Source organism: Oncorhynchus masou, chromosome 10 (genome assembly GCF_036934945.1).
Source record: "Oncorhynchus masou masou isolate Uvic2021 chromosome 10, UVic_Omas_1.1, whole genome shotgun sequence".
NCBI classification, from domain to species: domain Eukaryota; kingdom Metazoa; phylum Chordata; class Actinopteri; order Salmoniformes; family Salmonidae; genus Oncorhynchus; species Oncorhynchus masou.
The window spans coordinates 4,307,838-4,332,608 of NC_088221.1; the positions used below are offsets into that span (position 1 = coordinate 4,307,838).

Sequence of the window (24,771 nt, forward strand, 5' to 3'; positions counted from 1 at the left end):
CTGCGAGGTGTGACAGAGAGCCCGTATATACAAAAATTGCATTTACCATTTATTGCTTAGCTAATAAAAAATACATTGTATACAATCGGTGACTCAGTGTCATACTTGTTCTGATATCAGATTCGAATTGAAGCAACCCTAACAAAAACGATCGTAGTATGTTTTCAGTACCTTTTGATTCAGCCTCGGTAAGTGTCCATGTGTTGTAAAGATCTCCCTTTTTCACCGATCCAGAGGAGCAGGTAGCTGCATTTTTCCTCTTCTCCTGTGTCCTTCAGAGGACCCGTGAACATTAGCTCCACATGCTGTTGTACTTACGCCATGCATCGGGTAAGTTTGTAGACTCCCAGTCCATTCGTGGTGAAGGAATTCCAGAAAAAATCATCTTTTAAGACCTTTTACTCTGACACCATGTCTTGTTTTGCACACTTTGTACAAAATGATCAAATGCAGTACTACAGGATATTTGTTAACGTAGCTCTTTATTAGCTAGCTACAACTTGCATGTTCACCTATGCCAACCAGGATCAACTGACCATGACCTAACCATCTGGGTGGTCTTAACCAATCATAGCACAGTATGATACTACGGTAAAATGCATCCAATTATAATTCAGTATGTTTACACATATGAATATTACATTCATAAAGTTGGACAACTTTCGAAGAGTACCATGGCATAAGTAATTGATTGACATTGTGAATCAAAAAGATATCCAGCTAGCTATATGATTTAGATGATGTCTTTCAGAGTTCAATACAGGACTGTACCGTTAGCTAGCTAGCTACCTTGCCTAGTCCAACTAGGCTAGCTAATGTTACGTTACCTGCAATGAAAAATCTTAGTTTCTCATCACTTCTCAGCTGTTGTCGAAATGGATGCCCCGTCAGTTCAGCCTGAAAATCCCTCTGATTATTTTTTTGTCGGCTTAAGCATAATTCTTGATAGCTGCTACCCACTGACAGCATCGGAGAAAATATCTGGTAGGAAGAACGGTGAACGAAAATCTCATGATAACAAACTCGTGAAAAACAAACTTACATTTTTTTATTTGCCTAAATTTTTAGAACTGTGTGAGAACTGTGTGTTGGTCGTTCAAAGTTAACTACCTAGCGGGGCAGTATCAGCATTCGCTATGAGCGCCGGACTGTGTGGGTCACTATGAGCAGCTGAATACACAGCAAGTCGAGATAACAGCCAACTTGACAGAGCTTGAAGAATAAAAAAAATCCAGGTGTGCTAAACGCTAAGAGACTCAGGTGTAATCGCTGCCAATAGGGATTCTAACATGTGTTGATTCAGGGGTGTGAATACTTATGTATATGAGATATTTCTGTATTTAAGTTTCAATAAATTAGCAAAGACTTCTAAAAACATGTTTTCACTTTTTCATGATAGGTATTGTGTGTAGTATATGGGTGAGAAAATAAATATATTTAAGCTATCATAAGCTTGGCATATCTTGTCACTGGGATTTTTGCCCATTCTTTAAGGTAAAACTGCTCCAGCTCCTTCAAGTTGTATGGCTAAACAGGTCAGGGACAAAGTTGTGGAGAAGTAGAGATCAGGGTTGGGTTACAAAAAATATCAGAAACTTTGAAGATCCCACAGAGCACCATTAAATCCATTATTTAAAAAAATGGAATGAATATGGCACCACAACAAACCTGCCAAGAGAGGGCCGCCCACCAGAACTCACGGACCAGGCAAGGAGGGCATTAATTAGAGGCAACAATGAAACAAGTTAACCCTGAAGGAGCTGTAAAGCTCCACAGCGGAGATTTGAGTATCTGTCCATAGGACCACTTTAAGCTGTACACTCCAGAGCTGGGCTTTACGAGTGGCCAGAAAAGTGTCCAGAAAAAAAACTCATTGCTTAAAGAATAAAATATGCAAACACGTTTGGTGTTCGCCAAAAGGCATGTGGGAGACTCCCCAAACATGTGGAAGAAGGTACTCGGGTCAGACGAGGCTAAAATTGAGCTTTTTGGCCATCAATGAAAACGGTGTCTGGCGGTTACATCTCATCACCCCGAGAACCCAATCCCCACAGTGAAGCATGGTGGTGGCAGCATCATGCTGTGGAGATTTTTTTAATTGGCCCAGGTACGTCTGGGTTTGGCCGGTGTAGGCTGTCATTGTAGATAAGAATTTGTTTTTAACTGACTTGCCTAGTTAAATAAAGATCTACATCATACTTTCACAATCTTAGCTAACAATCATCATTGTGAATCAAGTCCACTGGCACATCATTTTTAATCCTTGTCATATCTCAACCCCATAGAAAATCTTTGGAGGGAGTTGAAAGTCCATGTTGCCCAGCAACAGCCCCAAAACATCACTGCTCTAGAGGAGATCTGCATGGAGGAATGGGCCCAAATACCAGCAACAGTGCGTGAAAACCTTGTGAAGACTTACAGAAAACATTTGACCTCTGTCATTGCCAACAAATGGTATATAACAAAGTATTGAGATAAACTTTTGTTATTGACCAAATACTTATTTTTCCAGCATAATTTGCATATAAATTCATTAAAAAAATCCTACAATGTGATTTTCTGGATTTTTTTCCCATTTTGTCTGTCATAGTTGAAGTGTACCTATGATGAAAATTACAGGCCTCTCTCATCTTTTTAAGTGGGAGAACTTGCACAATTGGTGGCTGACTAAATACTTTTTTGCCCCACTGTACATGCTAAAATTACCACTGGGCCTATCGATTTTACTTAGGTGATGATAGAAGTTATAGGCCTACTGTTGCATTGGCCTATAGGCTGAGTTCCAGGCGCTCATTTCTTTAAGCGCCAATGGATCACACTGTATGGCGGAGGCTGGTGAACTTGCATAAGTTGAATTTTAGCATTTTATCAATTTTTATCATTTGAATTCAGATTTTTATGATTAACGACTTAGCAGTGATTGAGAAACAAAAATGTTATTGTAGAAATGAAACTGTTCCATGAAAATACTAATTTAAAAATAATTATAATTGGCACATATGTAGATGGGTAGAAATAAGAAATTGAGCTCCAACAGATTTCCATAACAAAATGTTAAATGTTGCGTCCAACCTTATAACAACGAGAGAAAAAATACTATACAGTGCATTCGGGAAAGTATTCAGACCCCAGCCTTATTCTGGAATTGATTATATAGATGTTTTTCCTCAACCGTCTACACACGATAATGGCAAAATAAAAACAAGTTTTTACAAATGTTTGTTAAAATTTTATTTTATTTTAAATGGCATCACATTTACATAAGTATTCAGACCCTTTACTCTGTAGTTTGTTGAAGCACCTTTGGCAGCGATTACAGCATTGAGTGTTCTTGGGTATGACTCTACAAGATTGGCACACCTGTATTTGGGGAGTTTCACCCATTCTTCTCTGTAGATCCTCTCAAGCTCTGTCAGATTGGATGGGAGTGTTGATGCACAGCTATTTTCAGGTCTCTCCAGTGATGTTCGATCGGGCTTAGGTCCGGTCTCTGGCTGGGTCTTTCAAGGACATTGAGACTTGACCCGAAGCCACTCCTGCGTTGTCTTGGCTGAGTGCTTAGGGTTATTGTCCTGTTGGAAGATTAACCTTCGCCCCTGTCTGAGGTCCTGAGTGCTCTGGAGGAGGTTTTCATCAAGGATCTCTCTGAATTTCGCTCCTCTCTGTACTTCGCTTTGCCTCGATTTGGACTAGTCTCCCAGTCCCTGCCGCTGAGAAACATCCCCTCAACATGATGCTGCCACCACCATGCTTCACTGTAGGGATGGTGCCAGATTTCCTCCATACGTGATGCTTGGCAGTCAGCCCAAAGTGTTCAATCTTGATTTCATCAGGCCATAGAATCTTGTTTCTCATGGTCTGAGAGTCTTTAGGTGCCTTTTGGCAAACTCCAAGTGACTTCATGTGCCTTTTACTGAGGAGTGTCTTCCGTCTGGCCACTCTACCATAAAGGCCTGATTGGTGGAGTGTTGCAGAGATGGTTGTCTTTCTGGAAGTTTCTCATCTCCACAAAGGAACTCTAGAGCTCTGTCAGAGTGACCATTGGGTTCTTGGTCACCTCCCTGACCAAGGCCCTTCTAGCTCGATTGCTCAGTTTGGCCGGGCGGCTAGCTCTAGGAAGAGTCTTGGTGGTTCCAAACTTCTTCCATTTAAGAATGATGGCGGTTACTGTGTTTTTGGGACCTTCAATGCTGCAGACATTGTTTGGTACCCTTCCCCAGATCTGTGCCTCGTTACAATCCTGTTTCGGAGCTCTACGGACAATTCCTTCAACCTTATGGCTTCTTTTTTTTCTCTGTCAACTGTGGGACCTTACATAGACTGGTGTGTGATTTTCCAAATCATGTACAACAATTTGAATTTACCACAGATGGACTCCAATCAAGTTGTCAAAGATCAAGGATGATCAATGGAAACAGGATGCATCTGAGCTCAATTTTTATTTATTTATATATATACATTTCTCAACTTGTTTTCGATTTGTCATTATGGGTTATTGTGTGTAGATTGCTGTTAATTTGTATTTTTTAAATCCATTTTAGAATAAGGCTGCAATGTAACAAAATGTGGAAAAAGCCAAGGGGTCTGAATACTTTCCGAAGGCACTGTACATAGCGAGCTCAATTACCTTGTACCCCTGCACATCAACTTGGTACTGGTACTGTATATAGCCATGTTTTTGACTTGTTATTGTTATTCGTTATTCACTGTAGTCATGTTATTTTTTCTCATTCTTATCTGTTATTCACTGTATTTATTCCATGTGTCACTATTTCAATGTTTAATTTAATCTTTAACTCTGCATTTTTGGAAAAGTCTACAGCTGTTGTTTACAAAGTATGCCACCAATATAATTTGATCAGCGATATTAAAAAAATAATAATATTAAAAGGTGTGTAATAATTTAACATTTCATAGGGTTGTTCCCACATGACCATATCTCCATGATACATTCATTTTTTAATATATATTTTTTATGGAAGACATGCTCCTAACACCTGTGTGTAAGCATAACTGGGGCGGAAGTGTATTTTGTCAACTGGAGGCACACACAGCCTATGAATCTCTGTTGAATGTCTAGTGTGTCGTTTTTATTTCAAAGATTAATTCTCGCTGATATGAAAGATAAGGGGCATATCAGCATATGTTTCAAAAACAGTTTCGCAAGCAATGATTATTGACTTTTCTAAACGTGTACACACACCGTTTGAATTATGGTACACGCGAAGCTAAACGCTGAAATGTTCTCTGCTCTAATAAAAAAATATATTGTGGGATTTTTTTTTCTCTGAAATGACCGGAACCCTGATCAATGGGTCGAGTTCCTTGCGGAGTATTTTAAGTGACACTCCCGCTGCAAGAAGACCGCGGACTTTTTTTGTTTCCTTGCGTAGCTAGTTTACGCGTTACTACTAGCGATCTTATTTTCACACGATACAAGTTTTATTTGTCGCTCAATGAAAATGTTACACTTTGATGTATAAAGGGAGCATTAGGACAATCACAATGAATCTCGACAGACTTCGACAACGTGTACGACACTACATTGATCAGGTAAGAAACGTAGACTAGATAGGCTAAATTGGTAGTTGGCTAGCTTGCCGCTGTCTGATTGCCGTAATTTATTGTACCGGCTAGCTAGCTAAGTGAATTGTTCATAATGACAAGTCTACAGTTTCCAGATGTGTAACACACTTGCGTTAGGTAGCTCCTTAGATATCAACATGCTAACCTTAGTACCTAGTTAGCTTCCCTGCTACCTAAGTCAGTGACCTGAGCTAGTTAACGTTGTTGGCTACTACTGTAATGTTATGTACTTGGACTACGGTAGCTAGTTACCCCATTCATAGCTCTTAAACTCTAGGCGGCATTTTGCCTTCTCCCTACAGTCCGTTAACTTCGCCCACGACTGCCTTATCTGAACTACAATCCCGACGCTATGTGTTAACCTTTAGACACGTCAACCATCGCCTGCGATCTAGATTTCAAAACATATGGCCCTTAATTGATTAGCGAGGGAGAATCATTCAATTAAGTTACTTGTAGCAGTTTTGCACAGATCCATACAGCTATGGCTAGCCTCCATCCGACGAAACTACATTTCCTGAGTTACGCTTACACTAGATGGATCATTAGCGCAGGTGGTCGCCTCTTGTTTTCCGTAAACAAGTACTGAAACACTGATATAATGCCATTTGGGAAAACTAATCATATTAAAGGTGTAGGACTTTGTGACATCTGTTGCTGTAAAAAGGGCTTTAAATACATTTTATTTATTGTATCAATTTAACATTTTTAATTATTTCTCGCTGATATGAAAGATGATATCTTTATGCTTACGAAAGCGGTCAACTTGCCATTCATCAGCTTAAAGTCAAAATGCGATTGGAACTTACCAAGAATGGAGTTTTGCTGATCGACTTTAGTCATAACTTGCGTCATGGCTGGTATGTACTTCCAAAAAAGGCTTAAATAAAATGTTATATGCAACTGAAAAAAGGCATTGGTATTGTTTTTCACCAGGTGTGCATGCATCAAATCCACCTCTTCTGAACCACCTACAAAATCTGTAATTAATGCCATGCATAGGTCAGCTGATCCAACAGCAGGGAAGATTTATTTTATCCAGAGAGGAAGAGGTGAAACGAGAGGTTTCACTTTGTTCAAAATCTGTCAAAAATAAGCACACTGTTTCTATGGGCTTATTTTGGACCCAAGCTTGTCGCCTACCTTTGCATCTGGGACAACGACTTGGGCCAGAGATTTGAGCATCTCGTCGTTAGAGGTCTGTTTTTATCACCTACAACAGTGGATGAATGTCATATCAATCTGTTTCACCTGTATTACACAGAATGCAATATTATTTCATACAAGTGGAATAAGTAGATAATATACAGTATGTGTACAGTGATTGTATATTTAAGCAATAAGGCACAAGGAGGTGTGGTATATGACCAATACACCACGGCTAAGGGCTGTTCTTAGGCACAACGCATAATATCCTTATTGCTATTATAAACTGGTTACCACTGTAATTAGAGCAGTAAAATACATGTTTTATACCATATGTACTGTCGGCCAATCAGCATTCAGTGCTCGAACCACCCAGTTTATAATTCTATTTTCTATATTTTAATTTCTCTCCTAATATTGCAGGAGGTGCTGAAGAGGTGGATTTGGTGCATGTGTACTCAGTCAAAAACAATACTTAGATTATTTCCAGACAATGCATTTTTTTGGTTGCATGTAACTTTTCATTTCAACATTTTTTTGGAAGTACATATCTGTGTGACGGCAGTAATATGACGATAGTTGCTTGAAAAGCTGGTGAATGGCAAGTTGAATGGCTGCTTCCTGGGCTTAAAGGAGAATCGCCATATTCAACGTCTCCTGTAAACCCAGATTCTGGTTAAATTCTTGGGCTACTTGGAGGGTGGCTAGATAACTGTTAACTTGTATCAGTGAGTATTGACAGCTCCTGACAGTATCAGTTTCATACTTCTAGTTAATACATTCAGAATGTTTGCTTTCATGCTGCCTTTCCTGTCTGTTTTGTTTGCAGCAACAGTATCAAAGCGCTTTATTTTGGGCAGATAAGATTGCATCCCTGTCTCATGGTGAGTAATCTTCTTGATTTGATGATTGTCTGGCTAGTTACTATAGAAGGTAAGTTAGTAGTCTATTTAACTGATGTTGTACCTTCCACAGAAGACCCCCAGGATATCTACTGGCTAGCACAGTGCCTTTACCTCACCTCCCAGTACCACAGAGCCTCCCATGCCCTCCGCTCACGGAAACTAGATCAGGTAAGACCAACTGGTTGGCTCCCTGGGTACCTGCATATTTCTGTATGTCAGCAACTCACTGTGGGGCACTCAGGCTTGCATGCAACCTGACTAATGACATGTTAATGATATGTCGGCCCACATAATGAGTCCGGAAAGTCTACACATCGCATTCTTCTCTGTAGCTTTCAAAACTATGTGCTATACAGATTGTGCCCTTGTTCTTCAAAACAAATAAGATAATATTGTACCTGGTTAGCTCTCGAGAATCCAAGGGGGTATACAGCCATCCCTAGGGTTCTCAGTTGAACGTATGGACCACAGCTAGCTCAATTTGGACTCCAATCCCCACACTCCATTTTAAAGGTAGATACTTTAATAATTATCACTTGCGATATGTTTTTGAAAACCTTTTGGAACTTACATTTGTACAAAAAAATGTACTTACTATTTTCAGTTTTAGCACTGTGTTTTGAATAACTCATGCATTCAGCCAGTAAACGGAAGTTCCTTCTGCTGCACTCAAATGTCGTACTTCGGCTGGAAGCATGAATTGTTATTCAAAACACAGCCGCGTGCAACTTAAACTGTGTACAGTAAGTGCATTTTTTTTGTACTTTCAAATATTTCTTGCTTATATGAAAGTAAAGTTTTAAAAGTTTCCGAAACCGCATTGCATGCGATGCGTATGAAGGTTTACACCAGGGGTATTCAACTGGGCATCCGGAGGTACTGCGGATGTTCGGCAAAAATATTAAGTAACTTTAATGTTTTTATGAATATTGCAAGCAACAACAGAATACAAGAAATTTGAATGACAACTTCTAGGGGTCTGACAAATGGAGAGAATTTTTTTAAATGTTTAAACTGCCAATAGTTTTCTGTTAAAAAATACCATACAGCACTGAATGAGAGCAAATTTGACATGTAAAGTTGTCTGTTGACCAGCTACCTAAAAGTGATTTTTACATTCATCATAAATATTCAAGTTGATTTTTCCGCCTTTTGTATCTCTGTTAACAGGTCTATATTATCAGCGCTTTGGGTTACTTGAGTTCACTCCCCTTCCAGTGGTCCCTGCGCACAAACGTCAATGTAACCTGTCTAAATGACCACCCGTAGAACTTCCGTCTTTACCCATGAAATGCTTTGGGGCGGCAGGTAGCCTCGTGGTTAGAGCGTTAGGCGTTGGGCCAGTAACCGAAAGGTTGCATGATCGAATCCCCGAGCTGACAAAATAAAAATCTGCCGTTCTGCTCCTGAACAAGGCAGTTAACCCACTGTTCCTAGGCTGTCATTGCAAATAAGGATTTGTTCTTAACTGACTTACCTAGTTAAAGGTTAAAAAAATAAGCTGGTCATGGCTCACATCATCCCAGAAACCCTGGACCCACACCAATTTGCATACAACCCCAACAGATCCACAGATGACACAATCTCTATTGCACTCCACACTGCCGTTTCCCACCTGTACAAAAGGAACACTTACGTCTGGATGCTGTTCATTGACTCTACAGCTCATTGTTCAACACATTAGTGTCCTCCAAGCTCATGGCCTAAACACCGCCCCCTGCAACTGGATCCTGAACTTCCTGAAGGCCAGCTCCCAGGTGGTAAGAGTAGGTAACAACACATCTGCCACACTGACCCTCAACACGTCGGCCCCCCAGGGGTGCGTGCTCAGTCCCCTCCTGTACTCCCTGTTCACGCACGACTGCATGGCCGCGCAATACTCCAACACCATCATTAAGTTTGCAGACGATATGACGGTGGTTGGCCTGATCACCAACGATGAGACTGCCTATAGGGAGGAGTTCAGAGACATGGTAATGTGGTGCCAGGACATCAACCTCTCCCTCAATGTGAGCAATAAAAAAATAATCTTGTTGTGGACTAGAGGAAACTAAAGGCCAAACGTGCCCCAATTCAGTGACTAGGCTGTAGTATAGCGGGCCATGGTCCAAACACGTCAACACAGTCGTGAAGAGGGCACAACAACACCTATTTCCCTTCAGGAGGCAGGAAATATTTGTCATGGGCTCTCAGATCCTCAATGTTGTACAGATTGAGAGCAATCTTGACTGGCTGCATCACTGCTTGGTATGGAAACTGCTCGGCATCCGACCGCAAGTCGCTGCAGAGGGTAGTGCTTAAGGCCCTGTACATTACTGGGGCCGAACTCCTTACTACCATCCAGGACCTTTTTGCCAGGCGGTGTCAGAGGAAGGCCCTAAAAATGATCAAGCCATAGACTGTTCTCTCTGCTGCCGCGTGGCAAGCGGTACCAGAGCGCCATGTCTGTGACCAAAAGACACCTGAACAGATTTTACCCCCAAGCCATAAGACCCCCCCCCACACGCACATTGACACCACTCGCAGTGCTGCTGCTACTCTGTTATTATACAGTGCATTCTCAAAAGTATTCAGACCACGTGACCTTTTCCACATCTTGTTACGTTACAGCTAGTGATGCACTGATATGGCATTTTTGGCTGATTCAGATATTTCCCTTGCCAAAAAAACAACGAAAAACGATATTTAAAATATTTGCTGCCTTAAGCATTTAGTAAAGTTAAGTAGCTAATACACACACATGGACACAGCGGTCTAAGGCACTGCATCTCAGTGCAAGCAGCTTCACTACAGTCCCTGGTTCAAATCCAGGCTGTATCACATCCGTCTGTAATTGGTAGTCCCATAGTGCGACGCACAATTGGCCCAGGTAGGCTGTCATTGTAAATAAAAATGTGTTAACTGACTTGCCTAGTTAAATAAAGGTTACACACACCACACTGACCAAAAATATTTTGTTTGCATTTACATGTCCCCATTACTCGTCAAACATAAACAAAACCTACTTCTTTCACTTACTAGCTGTGCTTTTTCGTTGTTCATTCGTTTTTATTCTCAACCGGGATTTCATCATGCATGTCAAGCAGTGAAGTTTCAGCTCTCTGTCTGTGGCGCCTCTTCCTTGTGCGCACTGTCACTGTCTGTTTCCTTCTTGTCCAGCTGTGTCTAACATTTCACGTAAATCCTGTTTCTTTATCTGCATCAAAGTAGCGGTCCTTGTACATAGCATCGAGCATGGTGGCGACACAGTAAAGAGAGAGTGCCACCGAATCGCTTGTTCACAGCCTTTGTCAGCAGTTTTGTTGCGCAAGCGTTTCAATGCCATGACAGAGGGTATCAAGTCAGCTGCAGACGCAGTTGATGAGCTTATTTCTCCAGTCAGTTGTTCGAATAGAGCTTGGAGTGTGTTCATGTTTACGAGTTTCAAATGTTCTCAAATGCCATTGAAATGGCAGCAGCGGTATGACAACCAGCATATTAATGCGCGTGCAATACGACTTTCTTCAATTCGAAATCCTTGACGACCCACTGTGCTGTCAGACTCAGCATGCTCATGGGGCTGATATCGCTGGTCCAAATGTCAGCCGTGAAGCTTTTTAGCAGTGACGCTATTACTGTGTAACTCCGGTAGGGCAACATCTGAAAAATAGAACACTTGGTAGTGTGTACCGGTGCTCGACCAGTCGGCAAAGCCAACATCACCCAGGACAGAGAATGGTTGATTGTCAAGGGCAATGAATTCCATTATCTTGGCGTTTATTGGATTTTGCCTTTAAGAAAATTCAGCGAGACAACAGTCTTTCAAATGACTGCTCGATCCACACAGCAGACATTGTGGGCTAGGTTATGAATGCTGTGTTGCATGTGTAGCGCAAAATTGTACGTGGCGTCATTACACCATGTACCTACGTTATATAGGTATGCACGTCAGCTTTGACATCGGTTTTGCACATCGGCGTTAAAATAGACATAGGGCCATGTTGGCATTTTTAGCTAATATAGTCGGATTCCGATATACTTACTGATATTGTGCATCCGTAGTTACAGCCTTATTCTAAAATGGATTAAATTGCCCCACCCCCCCTCAATCTACACACAAATCCCCATAAATAACAAAAAAAGGGTTTAGAATTTTTTTCCAAATGTATTTAAAAATAAACAGAACATATTACATCAGTATTCAGACCCTTTACTCAGTACTTTGTTGAAGCACCTTTGGCAGTGATTACAGCCTTGAGACTTCTTGGGTATGACGCTACAAGCGTGGCACACCTGTATTTGGGGAGTTTCTCCCGATCTTCTCTGCCAAATCATGTCCAATCTATTGAATTTACCACTTGTGTACTCCAAGTTGTAAATCTCCAGGATAGGGCTGGGCGATATGGCCAAAATCTCATATCCCGATAACGATACATATTACGATGTACACTTTCTGTAAATTCAATGAATAAATTGTTTATATAAAAGGACCACACGTAAAGGCCTATTTCTTATTACATTTTTGAATTACACTCAACAAATAAAAGATATTGGGTCGAGTGTTATTACCAACTCACTTAACCCCCGTTTCTCAACCTTGTAAATTGGGGACATGTCTTTGCAGATATAAGTTGTAATGACAGCTGTTATCTTCATGATTCTTTGCCATATGGTGTGCCGCGGGCAAAAGCCTCTTGCAACGTCTGAGTGGGGTTTGTTTTGAGCACTCGACCCTACTTTTTTGGGTTTCATCCGTAGACTCTCTCCGTACTTTTTCACATGATTCTTGCGTAGGTTGTAAGAGGTTATTGGTGTTTGAGCCTTTTGACTGGACCGGCCAGCGGCGTATTTTGCGGAGATTGATTTTCTAGTCCGTGTCAGACTTTTCATACTCAAACCACGTCCATGCTTTTGAAGTAACCCCTCTTTTTTAGGTACGGTCTTCGTGCTCTGTGTCGCATTCACACTCCATGTTTTTTTTTTTTTTTTTGTGGCAAATTTCAATTCAATTTCAATTTCAAAGTCCAATTTGAAAAATAATGTTGCCTTAAACACCATAATGTTAATCAAATTAATAAAACAACATTTCTTAAAATAAAACATCTGTCCCATTTACTATGTTCCTACAAAAAAATGTTTGAAATTCTCTAGTACAGCCACTATTGAAGGCTATCTCATGCTTAAAAGATTCTATTTCACATAAGTGTCAACCACCATTAATGCTGGTTAGTGCTAGTTTGACCACCAGAGGGCATCTTTGAAGCATTTGATAGCCTTCAATAGTGGCTGTACTAGAGAATTTCAAACTTTTTTTTGTAGGAACATAGGAAATGGGACAGATGTTTTATTTTAAGAAATGTTGCTTCATTAATTTGATTAATATTATAGTGTTTAAGGCAATACTATTTCTATTCCAAGAAACTGAATGGAATGGCAAATATGGCACTGTACAATGTGACGGTCGGGAGTAGGCTACACAGTACTATGTTATTTAGCTAAAGAATCACTGTGTCATACGCGGGAGACTAAGGTTAAATTCCTCGACGGATAGGAAGGAGTAGGCTGTCCTTGTAAATAAGACTTTCTTCTTAACTCACTTGCCTAGTTAAAGGTTACTCCTCAGCTGGAGAACTGCAAGGCAATCCCATTGTGCGCCTCTTGGGAGCCATGACCAATATATATATTGTCCTGCTAATAACAGGGTTAATAATATCTGTGATAATATCCAAGTGTTTCTTATATAATTCTAAATGAATAATAATTTCTTTGTTTAAAAACCAACTATTTTGGAGATCTCGTTTTCAAATAACGTAAAATGGGCGAGGGGGGGGGGGGGGGTGGCGTGGTATTCTTGAACACGGGGTGAGACATGGTTACTAATTTGTAAATAAAGCTAGTTTATTGTTTTAGAATTAGTTATGTTTTTAGAGGGAGAAAAACCAAGTCATCCCAGTCGAGGCCAGCACAGGTATTGAACCAGCATCTGTAGCAACACGGCTTGCACAGCATTGCAGTGTTTTAGACCGTTGCACCGCTTAGGCGCTGTACAATGTGACCAGTTGGGAGTGTACTTCAATAAGAGCAAAAAAAACAATAACCTTTAGTCTAACAACCAGTTTTAGTAAGTATCAGTTTCTATTTCGGTTTATGTCGCCCATTCATTGTCAGTTAGAGACACAGTAGGACCCAAAAGCATAATCAGTGCTCTAACTCCACCTTGCGCTGTTCTGGAGCAATGAAGTGGTGACGCAGGGTTTCGTACTAAACCACAAATTACCTCCAAGTACCGCAGCATAATCGCAAAATATTTAGTGGAGCAACCACTATGTGAAAAATGGTGTGTTTTTGTAGTCAAATATAGAGGAATAAGTGTTTCCATTGACCTCTGTGTGCATCGTGTGATTATATATATATATATATAATATATATATATATATTTTTTTGACCAATTGTGAGTAGTCATTGCCTACTAAATCTCGAATAATTGGTTAATGTCATTGGAAACCATTGTTTTGACCTCAAAACAGAAATATGCCGTTTTTGTGAAGCGGAAACGTCAAGGAGCGACAACTACTCAGCCGGCCATGTGGTAGGCCACACAATCTCACAAAGAGACCACCCAGTGCTGAAGCCCGTAAAAATCGCATGTCCTCACTACCGAGTTCCAAACTGCCTCTGGAAGCAATGTCAGCACAATAGCTGTTCGTCAGGAACTTCATGAAATGGATTTCCATGGCTGAGCAGCTGCATAACAAGCCCAAGATCACCATGCGCAATGCCAAGTGTCGGCTGGAGTGGTGTAAAGCTCGCTGCCATTAGACACTGGAGCAGTGGAAACGCGTTCTCTTGAGTGCTGATCATGCTTCACCATCTGGCAGTCCGATGGATGAATCTGGGCTTAGCAGATGCCAGGAAAACGCAGTGCCCGACCTCATTAATGCTCGTGGCTGAATGGAAGCCTATCCCTGCAGGAATGTTCCAATATCTAGTGGAAAGCCTTCTCAGACGAGTGGAGGCTGTCATAGCAGCAAAGGAGGACCAAATCAATATTAATGCCCATGATTTTGGATTGAGATGTTGGATGAGCTGGTGTCCGCATACCTTTTTGTGCATGTTGATGTTGGGGCGGTGCGGGAGATTATGATTATGAAGTGTAACATTTTTGAACTGTCCCTTTTAACGTTTAGACTGTCGGCATTTCCCTCATAAATGCCAGATATTTGTAAATGGACACTAACGTGCTTGTGTTACTGTCTGAATGGGCAAATGCTGGTGCCATTGTTGAGGTGAAAAGTTGTCTGTCAGCTTGTGCTTTGGTTTTCATTTTCCCAATATATCTTTCATTTCACAGTTGTATGGCGCGTGTCAATATCTCGCTGCTAGATGCCACGTGAGTATAAACATTAAGCAGTTACTTGTGATGAAATCAAACTCTCCACCCTCCTATTAGTCCATGGGCCTTCTGGAAAATGTGTTCACTTTTATAGTCTTATTTTTATGTGTGTGTGTGTATATATATGTTTGTTTGTATGGGAAATTATGCAAAATTATCTTTTGGAGGCTGTTGAAGGACATTTGAGACAAGGTGGAATGTTCACATGCTCATTGAAAATGAGGATTTAACAACAGTTGAACATTTTATTGGTTGCAGCTCATCTTAAAAACCGTGTGGTTTGGGAAATGTTCTAATGATGACCTAGACTGACTCATCTTATGAAACAGCTGATGTTAGATGTAGCAGAAATACATATTTGTTTAAGGAAAATTGGTCATGGCTTAGTGGGAAATAATACCAAGAAATCCAAATCTGGTATCATGTTGGTTTTATATTTGTCACCTGCAATGCTAACATGAAATGTGTGCCATGTCATTTGTTGAGTTCACACAGATTTAGGTAAACACATTCTCTAAAAAAGAATATTTGTGATAATTTTTTATCTAACCTTTAACTAACTTCTGTCCTTGACCATCATGATTTAAAACTTATGCTCTCTAACCTTCAACCTTAAGTTATTTATTGATGTGTTACCTAATTTGGCAGCCATTAGTTCAGCAGCTGGTTGGCAAATGTTATAGCCTATGGCATCATTTCTAAGGTTTTTCTAATCACCAATCTGACATATTGGTGCGTCTGGCTTCCTGGTTAAGCGAGCAGTGTCAAGAAACAGTGTGGCTTGGCAGTGTTGTATTTCTGAGGACGCATGGCTCTCGACCTTTGCCTCTCCTGAGTCCGTACAGGAGTTGCAGCGACGGGACAAGTCTGTAACTACCAATTTGGATATTGGGGGGGGGGTTACTAAAATAAACAAATAACCAGCCTTTGTGCATTTAGACCATTGCTGACACCCTCGACAACCCTCACCCAGGGCTCTCCATCCCTGTTCATGGAGAGCTACCCTCCTGTAGGTTTTCACGCCAACTCCAGTTGTAACTAAGCTGATTTTTAAGCTTATCGACCAGCTAATTATTAGAATCAGGTGTGTCAGAATAGGGTAGGAGTGAAGCAACAGACTGTAGTGCACCAGGTACAGGGATGTAGAACCCTGCTCTAACCAGTACATATTTCAGTAGGACGTACACTACAATGTATTTTCCCATAGATAGGGTAGCTAGACACCATCTATAAGGCTTCAATACACCAGCTATGTAAGTTGATGTCCCCTAATTATCAGGTGGTTTGTTGGAAAGTAGTGTGTGTGTGTATTTATGACAGCATACAAGGCAGCTTTTACTTTTCACAATATGGCATATCATTATCACTACAGAACATGTCTTTTTTTTTTTCCAAATATACAAATTAGAGCTCTAAGTACAGACCAAAAACAGTTGTTTGAAGAATTTTGCTCATCTATTTTTACAAAGATGAGATATTTAGCAAACCTGGCTGAATTGTTATCTGCATAACTAAAATATTTAATTATCATTAAGCATATTCTACCTATTATTAAAACCAGTGGATCTGGTTTGTGGCTGTGTTGGGAAATGGTTAACCTATGGTTAAATCCACAATAGCTAGGCATCATTGTTTACACTTCTCCTAGCTTTGTCAACTTGTGTGCACTCATTATGAAGGCATTTTGCAAGAATGGGTACCTCTTTGCTGGATGTAATGCATTCCTATGGGATCTCATAGTGCAATGTATGGGACAGGTTTCACATCAACATTTATTGTATAATATTGCATATCATTTTAATGATTTATATATCAGTGAATGTTTCTAGAACAGTTTCTAAGTGTTTCAGGGGCGGCAGGTAGCCTAGTGTTTAGAGCATTGTAACCGAAAGGTTGCTGGATCGAATCTTCAAGCTGACAAGGTAAAAATCTGTCATTCTGTCCCTGAAGAAGGCACTGTTCCCCGTTAGGCCGTCATTGTAAATAAGAATTTGTTCTTGACTAACTTAACTAAATAAAATAAAAATAAACAATTTAATGTAATTGAAAGGCTACAAAATGTATTAACACTTTTCTGGTAGTTATTTAGCGAAATACATATAACTTGCATGGGCCATCATTTTGGGTTGTCCTCATTGTAACACATTTTAAGCAATTATTGGTCTTATTACACCAATTATTTATTCAGTTATGGCCATGCAAAATCAATGCAGTTTCTTCCCATTTGAAAGGACTGGTGGCCATCTTTGAAATAGGCTGCTAGGATTGATTGACAAAATCTATGATGACTATATATACAGTTTGAAGTCGGAAGTTTACATACACCTTAGCCAAATCCATTTCAATTCAGTTTTTCACAATTCCTGACATTTTAATCCTAGTAAAAAGTCCCTGTCTTAGGTCAGTTAGGATCACCACTATATTTTAAGAATGTGAAATGTCAGAATAATAGTTGAGTGATTTTTATTTCAGCTTTTATTTCTTTCATCACATAACCAGTGGGTCAGAAGTTTAAATACTAATTGAGTGTGTTTGGTTGCATTGCATTTTAAATTGTTTAACTTGGGTCAAGCGTTTCGGGTAGCCTTCCACAAGCTTCCCACAATAAGTTGGGTGAATTTTTGTCCCATTACTCCTGACAGAGCTGGGGTAACTGAGTCAGGTTTGTAGTATGCTTGGGGTCATTGTCCATTTGGAAGACCCATTTGCGACCACGCTTGAACCTCTCTGGGATTTGTGGGATGCTAGCGTTGACAACAGCCAGTGAAATTGCAGGGTGCCGAATTCAAACAACAGAAATCTCATAATTAAAATTCCTCAAAACATACAAGTATTATATACAATTTTAAAGATAAACTTCTTGTTAATCCAACCACAGTGTCCGATTTCAAAAAGGCTTTACGGCAAAAGCACACCATGCTATTATGTTAGGACAGCGCCTAGCCACAAAAACCATAGACATTTTCCAGCCAAGGAGGGGGCTCTCAAAAGTCAGAAATAGCGATTAAACTAACCTTCTGATCTTCACCAGGTCTCCCAGGATGCCATTGTTATACAATAAATGTATGTTTTGTTCAGTAAAGTCTCTATGTTCAAAAACCTCTGTTTAAATTGCTGCGTTATGTTCAGTAATGCGTTGTCTCAAATAACTGGTGAAATTGCAGAGCCAAATCAAATGACAGAAGTACTCATCATAAACATTGATGAAAGATAGAAGTGTTATATATAGGTTTAAAGATAAACATCTTGTTAATCCAGCTGCTGTGTCAGATTTCAAAAAGGCTTTACGGCGAAAGCAAACCATGCTATTATCTGAGGATGGCACCCCATCAAACGAACACAGACCATCATATTTCATCCCGCCAGGCGCAACACAAAAGTCAGAAATAGCGATATTATTCATGCCTTACCCTTGAAGATCTTCGTTTGTTGGCACTCCAATATGTCCCATAAACATCACAAATGGTCCTTTTTTCGATTAATTCAGTCGTTATATCTCAAATGTCCATTTATTTGGTGTGTTTGATCCAGAAAAACACCAGTTCCAACTCACACAACATGACTACAAAATATCTAAATTACCTGTAAATCTTTGTCCAAACATATCAACTTTGCTAATACAACTTTAGGTATTTTTAACGTAAATCGATAAAATTTAAGACAGGATAAACGGTGTTCAATAGCGGATAAAAACAAAGTGGAGCGAGCTTTCGGGTCACGCACCCCAACCACAACAGTACACTTCACTCGACCCTTGTTCTGAACAGGGCTACTTCTTCATTTCTCAAATGAAAAACATCAACCAATTTCTAAAGACTGTTGATATCCAGTGGAAGCGATAGGAACTGCAAGCAACTGCCTTAGAATTCTAGATTCCCATTGAAATCCCATTTGAAAAGGGTGACCAAAAAAAAATAATCTTGGTTGGTTTGTCCTCGGGATTTCGCCTGCTAAATAAGTTTATTTTATACTCCGACATCATTCAAACAGTTTTAGAAACTTCAGTGTTTTCTATCCACATCTACTAATAATGTGTTTTTACGTTGTATTAGTTAATGTGACGACTGTTGCTCATCGAATGATTAAAGGTTTCTAATTGCATGATTAACTGAATCAAGCAATTATTAACCTGGGGCACCATGGGAAAATTAGTTTTATTGAGTTTCTATTTCCCAAATTAACTCGAAGAATATCAGTATAGTTAGTCTCGTTCTGAAAATTGCATAACCCGGGAATCTGCACGGACCCGGGTCTCACCAATGAGTTCGTACCAGACCAATCTTAGTTGAGTTTATTTACTAGAAAGCTAAAATGATGATAAAAGATATACATACACAAAAACACATTCTAGACTTGATTAGAACTTCGTATAACGGACCAACTCACTATGGTGCGTGTTACCCAAAAATGGGGATTTAAAAGAGAAAGTACACGAGAGAAATATACATTTGGGTGAATTTGTCAGCTATGCTTATTCTAACCCTAGCCTTGCCCCAAACGGCCGCTCTTATGGGTCAGAATATAATAATGTAATTACGTGGGGAAGGTCTCCGTGGATTCTCCGCGTGGACCATTCAGGCTGCTCAATGACTCACTTCTCCCGTGCAAGTCTTTGGTTGCCCTCACGATGTCAGTGTCCTTTTGGCTTAGGAGTCTGTTCCTTCGCCCTTGCTCTGGAAGGGCTCTTCTGAGGACAGACAGCTCTGTAGCTCGGAGCTCACAGCGTAGGAATGAAACAGTGTAAATACCACGATTCGATGTGGACTGGAGGCTAGGTGGTTCGACTTGAATTCACCCGCTTAGACACAGCTACTCATCCGTAGCTTGGATAGAAAAATATTTAGTTGAAGACAAACCTGTTGCGTTTTGGGTTCGTTGACTTTTTAGACCTCGGCTGCAGCTTGGGGTCACTTAGTCTGATCTGTAAATTCTTCACTCACAGGTTTTATACCCTCGGGTCAGAAGTGGGCATAACCGCCTTTAGGACAATTCTCTGGGCGTACCAAGTTAATGAGGGCAAGGTCTAGATTTTACTCAAATCCAATTTTAGACAATTAACTTCACATTTCATCTTTACCAAAATATGCTCTTTGATTTGTACATTTTCCATACAACGTACAATGTATAAACATCAAACATATATACTAGGTAAACTGTTGACGTTACAATGTTTTCTTAATAACATCTATTAACCAACCTTTAATAACAAAACAAATGACATATACATTTTCATATTTCATCTATCGTCATGACCACCGTGGCTGATGGAAGCCATTGTCCCAAAGTCCCTTTATTTCATGTTTAATGTTCTGAGGGTGGTTCTCCATAGTAACAGAACAAAAGGAATTTGTCTGTGGCCTAAGATTGACCATGGGCGTGAGGGGTCATAAAACCCCCACATCTTCAGACCTCTAGATCTCTCCTCCTCTGTTGGGGTTGAGAGATAATCTGTAGGGTTGTGGTCTCCTGTAACCTGATCAGGACAGTCATTATATATGCATATCCTAGCTTCTGGGCCTGAGTAGCAGGTAGTGTACTTTGGCCATGCTTTTCTTCCGTACATGAAAATACCAACCTCTAGGCTAGAGGTTAACTTTCCTACTTCATGATATCATCTATTTTGTGAAGTGCACCAGTCCCTCCTGCAGCAAATTACCCCCACAACATGATGGTGCCACCCCCGTGCTTCACGATTGGGATGGTGTTCTTCAGCTTGCAAGCCTCCCCTTTTCCCTCCAAACATAACGATGGTCATTATGGCCAAACAGTTCTATTTTTGTTTCATCAGACCATAGTACAATCTTTATCCCCATTGCAGTTGCAAACCATAGTCTGGCTTTTTATATGGTGGTTTTGGAGCAGTGGTATCTTCCTTGCTGAGCGGCCTTTCAGGTTTTGTCGATGTAGGACCCGTTTTACTGTGGATATAGATACTTTTGTACCTGTTTCTTCCAGCATCTTCACATAGTCCTTTGCTGCTGTTCTGGGATTGATTTGTACTTTTCGCATCAAAGTACGTTCGTCTCTAGGAGACAGAACGCATCTCCTTCCTGAGTGGTATGACGGCTGCGTGGTCCCATGGTGTTTATTTTTGAACATGGTACCTTCAGGTGTTTGGAAATTGCTCCCTAGAATGAACCAGACTTGTGGAGGTCTACAATGTTTATTCAGAGGTCTTGGCTGATTTCTTTTGATTTTCCCATGATGTCAATCAAAGAAGCACTGAGTTTGAAGGTAAGCCTTGAAATACATCCACATGTCCACCTCCATTGACTCAGGCTAATTGACATCATTTATCAGAAGCTTCTTAAGCCATGACATTTTCTGTAATTTTTCAAGCTAATTAAAGGCACAGTCATCATAGTGTATGTAAATTTCTGACCCACTGGTATTGTGAGACCGTGAATTATTTCACAAATAAATCTGGCTGTAAACAATTTGTTGAAAAAATTACTTGTCATGCACAAAGTAGATGACCTAACTGACTTGCCAAAACTATAGTTTGTTAACAAGACATTTTAATGACCCCAACCTAAGTGTATGTAAACTTCCAACTTCAACTGTTGCTAAAAAACAACTTCCCCAATGGGTCTCCTTGTCCTGTATCCTTTTGGTATAGTTATCATCTTGGGCAGCCATACTCAACTGGCAGACTGTAGTCCAGATCCGGACTGAGAATGGGGTCAGACAGACCGTGTTAATTTTTTATAGTTTTTTATATAGGAACTCAGTCAGGCTTTTCATTTACTTCTTTTGAGAGTTGTTATAATAGAATACATGAGGTTACATTTTGAAATGTGGTATTGCATGGGCAGTTTTCCTCATGTCATTCACTGACAGACCAGATCTATTTTTAACCTGTCAGAAATGTTCCGTTGATCAACTACTTGCCATGTTAGCAAGATTGTAGTTATGGCCAGATGACGTGCTCTGGGGCCTCGAGTCTGGGGCCTCGAGTCAGTCGATTATCATAACACGACATGGTAAAATTTGCAATCGAAAATCACATCGAATTGCAGGAAATTAACTTTAAAATCATGACTTTCTTTTCACCCTTTTCATTTCAAAATATGTAGAATTGAGGGGAATGAGCTTAAAAATGACTCGATGTTCTTGCCGCCAACAAGTAGTGTGACTGGTTTGGGGTTGCACGAGGTGGGGGTTTGTTTACGAAGACAATCATTTAAAATATCCATCCGGACCTTTGCCATCTAGGAAATGTGTGACCGGACCTTCTCAAATAGTAGTTGAGTACCCCTGATCCAGGGTACCTTGTGGTAATAGAGCACATCCCAATATTGTCCATTCTGGTTCGATATAGCCCAAAATGCATATGTGTATTACCTTTGATGCCCCAAAGGTGAGCCAGTAGAGATGTCATTACCATTACAATTGTTTCATATGTTAATGTGAGGTTTTATGAATTTAACGTATCATATTGCCTTAGTTTTTGAAGACTGTTCCCTGATAATACAGAATTATGTTTCATACCCTGATCCTTTTGGCTCAACTAATTGCATGGGGGTCATAAATGTAATCACATCAAATTGTAGGTGTAGACCTGAAATGCTTAGATACAAGTCCTTCACCAACGATGCAGACGTGTTTGCTAATAAACAAAATAGTGAACTAAGGTAAGAAAAAAAGTAACATAATAAAATAACGTTGACATGGTACACCCTGTAAATGGTGTCAATGTGCTGCGAGGGTACAGGTTAGTCGAGGTAATCTGTACATGTAGGTAGGGGTCAAGTGACTTTGCATAGACAATAAAAAGCAGGTTGCAGCAGTGTGTAAAAATAAATATTTGATTAACTGTTTAGCAGTCATATGGCTTTGGGGTAGAAGCTGTTTAAAGAGGCTTTTGGGCCTAGAGTTTGTACTCCGGTACCGATTTGCCGTGTGGTAGCAGAGAGAACAGTCTATGACTAGGGTGGCTGGAGTCTTCAACACTTTTTAGGGCCTTCCTCTGATACTGCCTGTTATGGAGTTCCTGGATGGCAGGAAGCTTGGCCCCAGTGATGCACTGGGCCATACTCACTACTCTCTGTAGCGCCTTGCGGTCAGAGTCCGAGCAGTTGTCTTTTTAAATTTTTTTTTTTTTTTACCTTTATTTTACTAGGCAAGTCAAATTCTTAAGAACAAATTCTTATTTTCAATGACGGCCTAGGAACAGTGGGTTAACTGCCTGTTCAGGGGCAGAACGACAGATTTGTACCTTGTCTGCTCGGGGATTTGAACTTGCAACCTTTCGGTTACCAATCCAACACTCTAACCACTAGGCTACCCTGCCGCCATACCAATCAGTGATGCAACCAGTGCTCTCGATGGTGCAGCTGTAGAACTATAATTGGTTAAGAGCCTGTAAACCGGCAGCCAATGCCCTCTGGTGCCATTATTCCTTGCGAACATATCATTCATATAATGCAGTGATGGCCATGTATCGGAGGTAGCTAAATGTGGCTATCATACCAAAATATAATCCACAGACATGACCGTTTATGAAAATCATCATTAGACTTTGCGACCCCAAAGTGACCCTCTGGCCCAAGGACTATGTGACCGATGTCGTGTCTATTAGACACTTTTTAATTCCCTTTTTTATTTTTTAATGGTACAAAAGCTCTAGGCTCACCTCCCCTTCACTTGTATTTTAGCTATACCAAAATGTGTTCTTTTGAACATGTTTTCTCTCACTATTTGTTTACTTTCCACCCTGTTTTACTTACACTTACAGACTAGAGACAAGTAAAAGTTCATCGTATTTGTGCTGTTATTCCCCAATATGGTAATTTAGCAGCGTCTTCCTAGCCAAATGATCTTACAGAACTGCCAGCATATTAATTATGTGGCCTAAGCAGGAATCAAACCTACAACCCTGAGTTTACCAGCACCATGCTCCAAACTGACCTGACCCATTGAAAGCACTAACCTATTGTTTGTTTTGTGCAGTATGCTGCCAAAGAGTTCCAGCAGGCCTTAGACATCCTGGACATGGAGGAGCCAGCCAGCAAGAAGCTGCTGGGCCAGAGTGTCAAAGAGGACCACGGGATACAACAGTCGCCCAAGGACTGGGAGATGAGCCCTGCCTCTGTGAGTCTCAGCTCTGACCCAATAGGGTCCATTTTTGTTTTTGTGGCCCTGTAATTCCAGGTTTGTGTTCAAGCCTCTTAGTGTGATTAAAAACTTAAATAAATCCCCAGTTCCTTCACATTTATGGTGTTGTGGTTACAGGTTAACTATAGTATTTGCATACTGTATTGTGGGTGACTAATATGGCAACACCGTATTCAAAGACCCCATGGCTGCATTTTCATGAATTATTCCTTTTGAAAGCAATACATTTTCATTTCTGTAGTAATGATTGTCATATTATTAAAGAGGTCTGTCGTTCACCACATTCATACAGTAGCCACATTCATACAAAATTAATGTGTGGGTCTTTATGTCAGTGGCCCCTGGAGGCTTCTCCGACTGATGCTGCTTCAGTGGTCCTGACCCCTGTGGTCTCACATCTTTCTTTAGCTCCCTCTCTTCCTCATTTCCCACTCACCCCCTCTCAGATCGACAGTTCTATTTGTCTGTTGCGGGGGAAGATCTATGATGCTATGGACAACCGGCCTCTGGCCACGTCCAGCTACAAAGAGGCCTTGAAACTGGACGTGTACAGCTTTGAAGCCTTCGACCTTCTAACGTCCCATCACATGCTGACCGCTCAGGAAGGTGAAGCTTATGGGTTTTGCACGTGTGTAGCAGAACTAA

General features: G+C 40.5%; 1 protein-coding gene across 4 annotated transcripts in view; it reads left to right on the forward strand.

Moving 5' to 3' along the window:
• Positions 1-5,352: 5,352 nt before the first annotated feature.
• Positions 5,353-24,771, forward strand: part of LOC135547064 (cell division cycle protein 16 homolog) — a 42,365-nt gene continuing 22,946 nt past the window's right edge. The window contains exons 1-6 of one of the 4 annotated variants that reach the window (XM_064975667.1): positions 5,353-5,553; positions 7,562-7,616; positions 7,708-7,805; positions 14,968-15,006; positions 23,962-24,102; positions 24,573-24,732. In XM_064975667.1, the coding sequence (XP_064831739.1) occupies positions 5,476-5,553; positions 7,562-7,616; positions 7,708-7,805; positions 14,968-15,006; positions 23,962-24,102; positions 24,573-24,732 (571 nt within the window). In that variant the 5' untranslated portion in view covers positions 5,353-5,475. Of the gene's footprint in view, positions 5,554-7,561; positions 7,617-7,707; positions 7,806-14,967; positions 15,007-23,961; positions 24,103-24,534; positions 24,733-24,771 lie in introns of those variants that run through there. The other 3 variants (XM_064975669.1, XM_064975670.1, XM_064975671.1) reach the window with 3 other exon arrangements.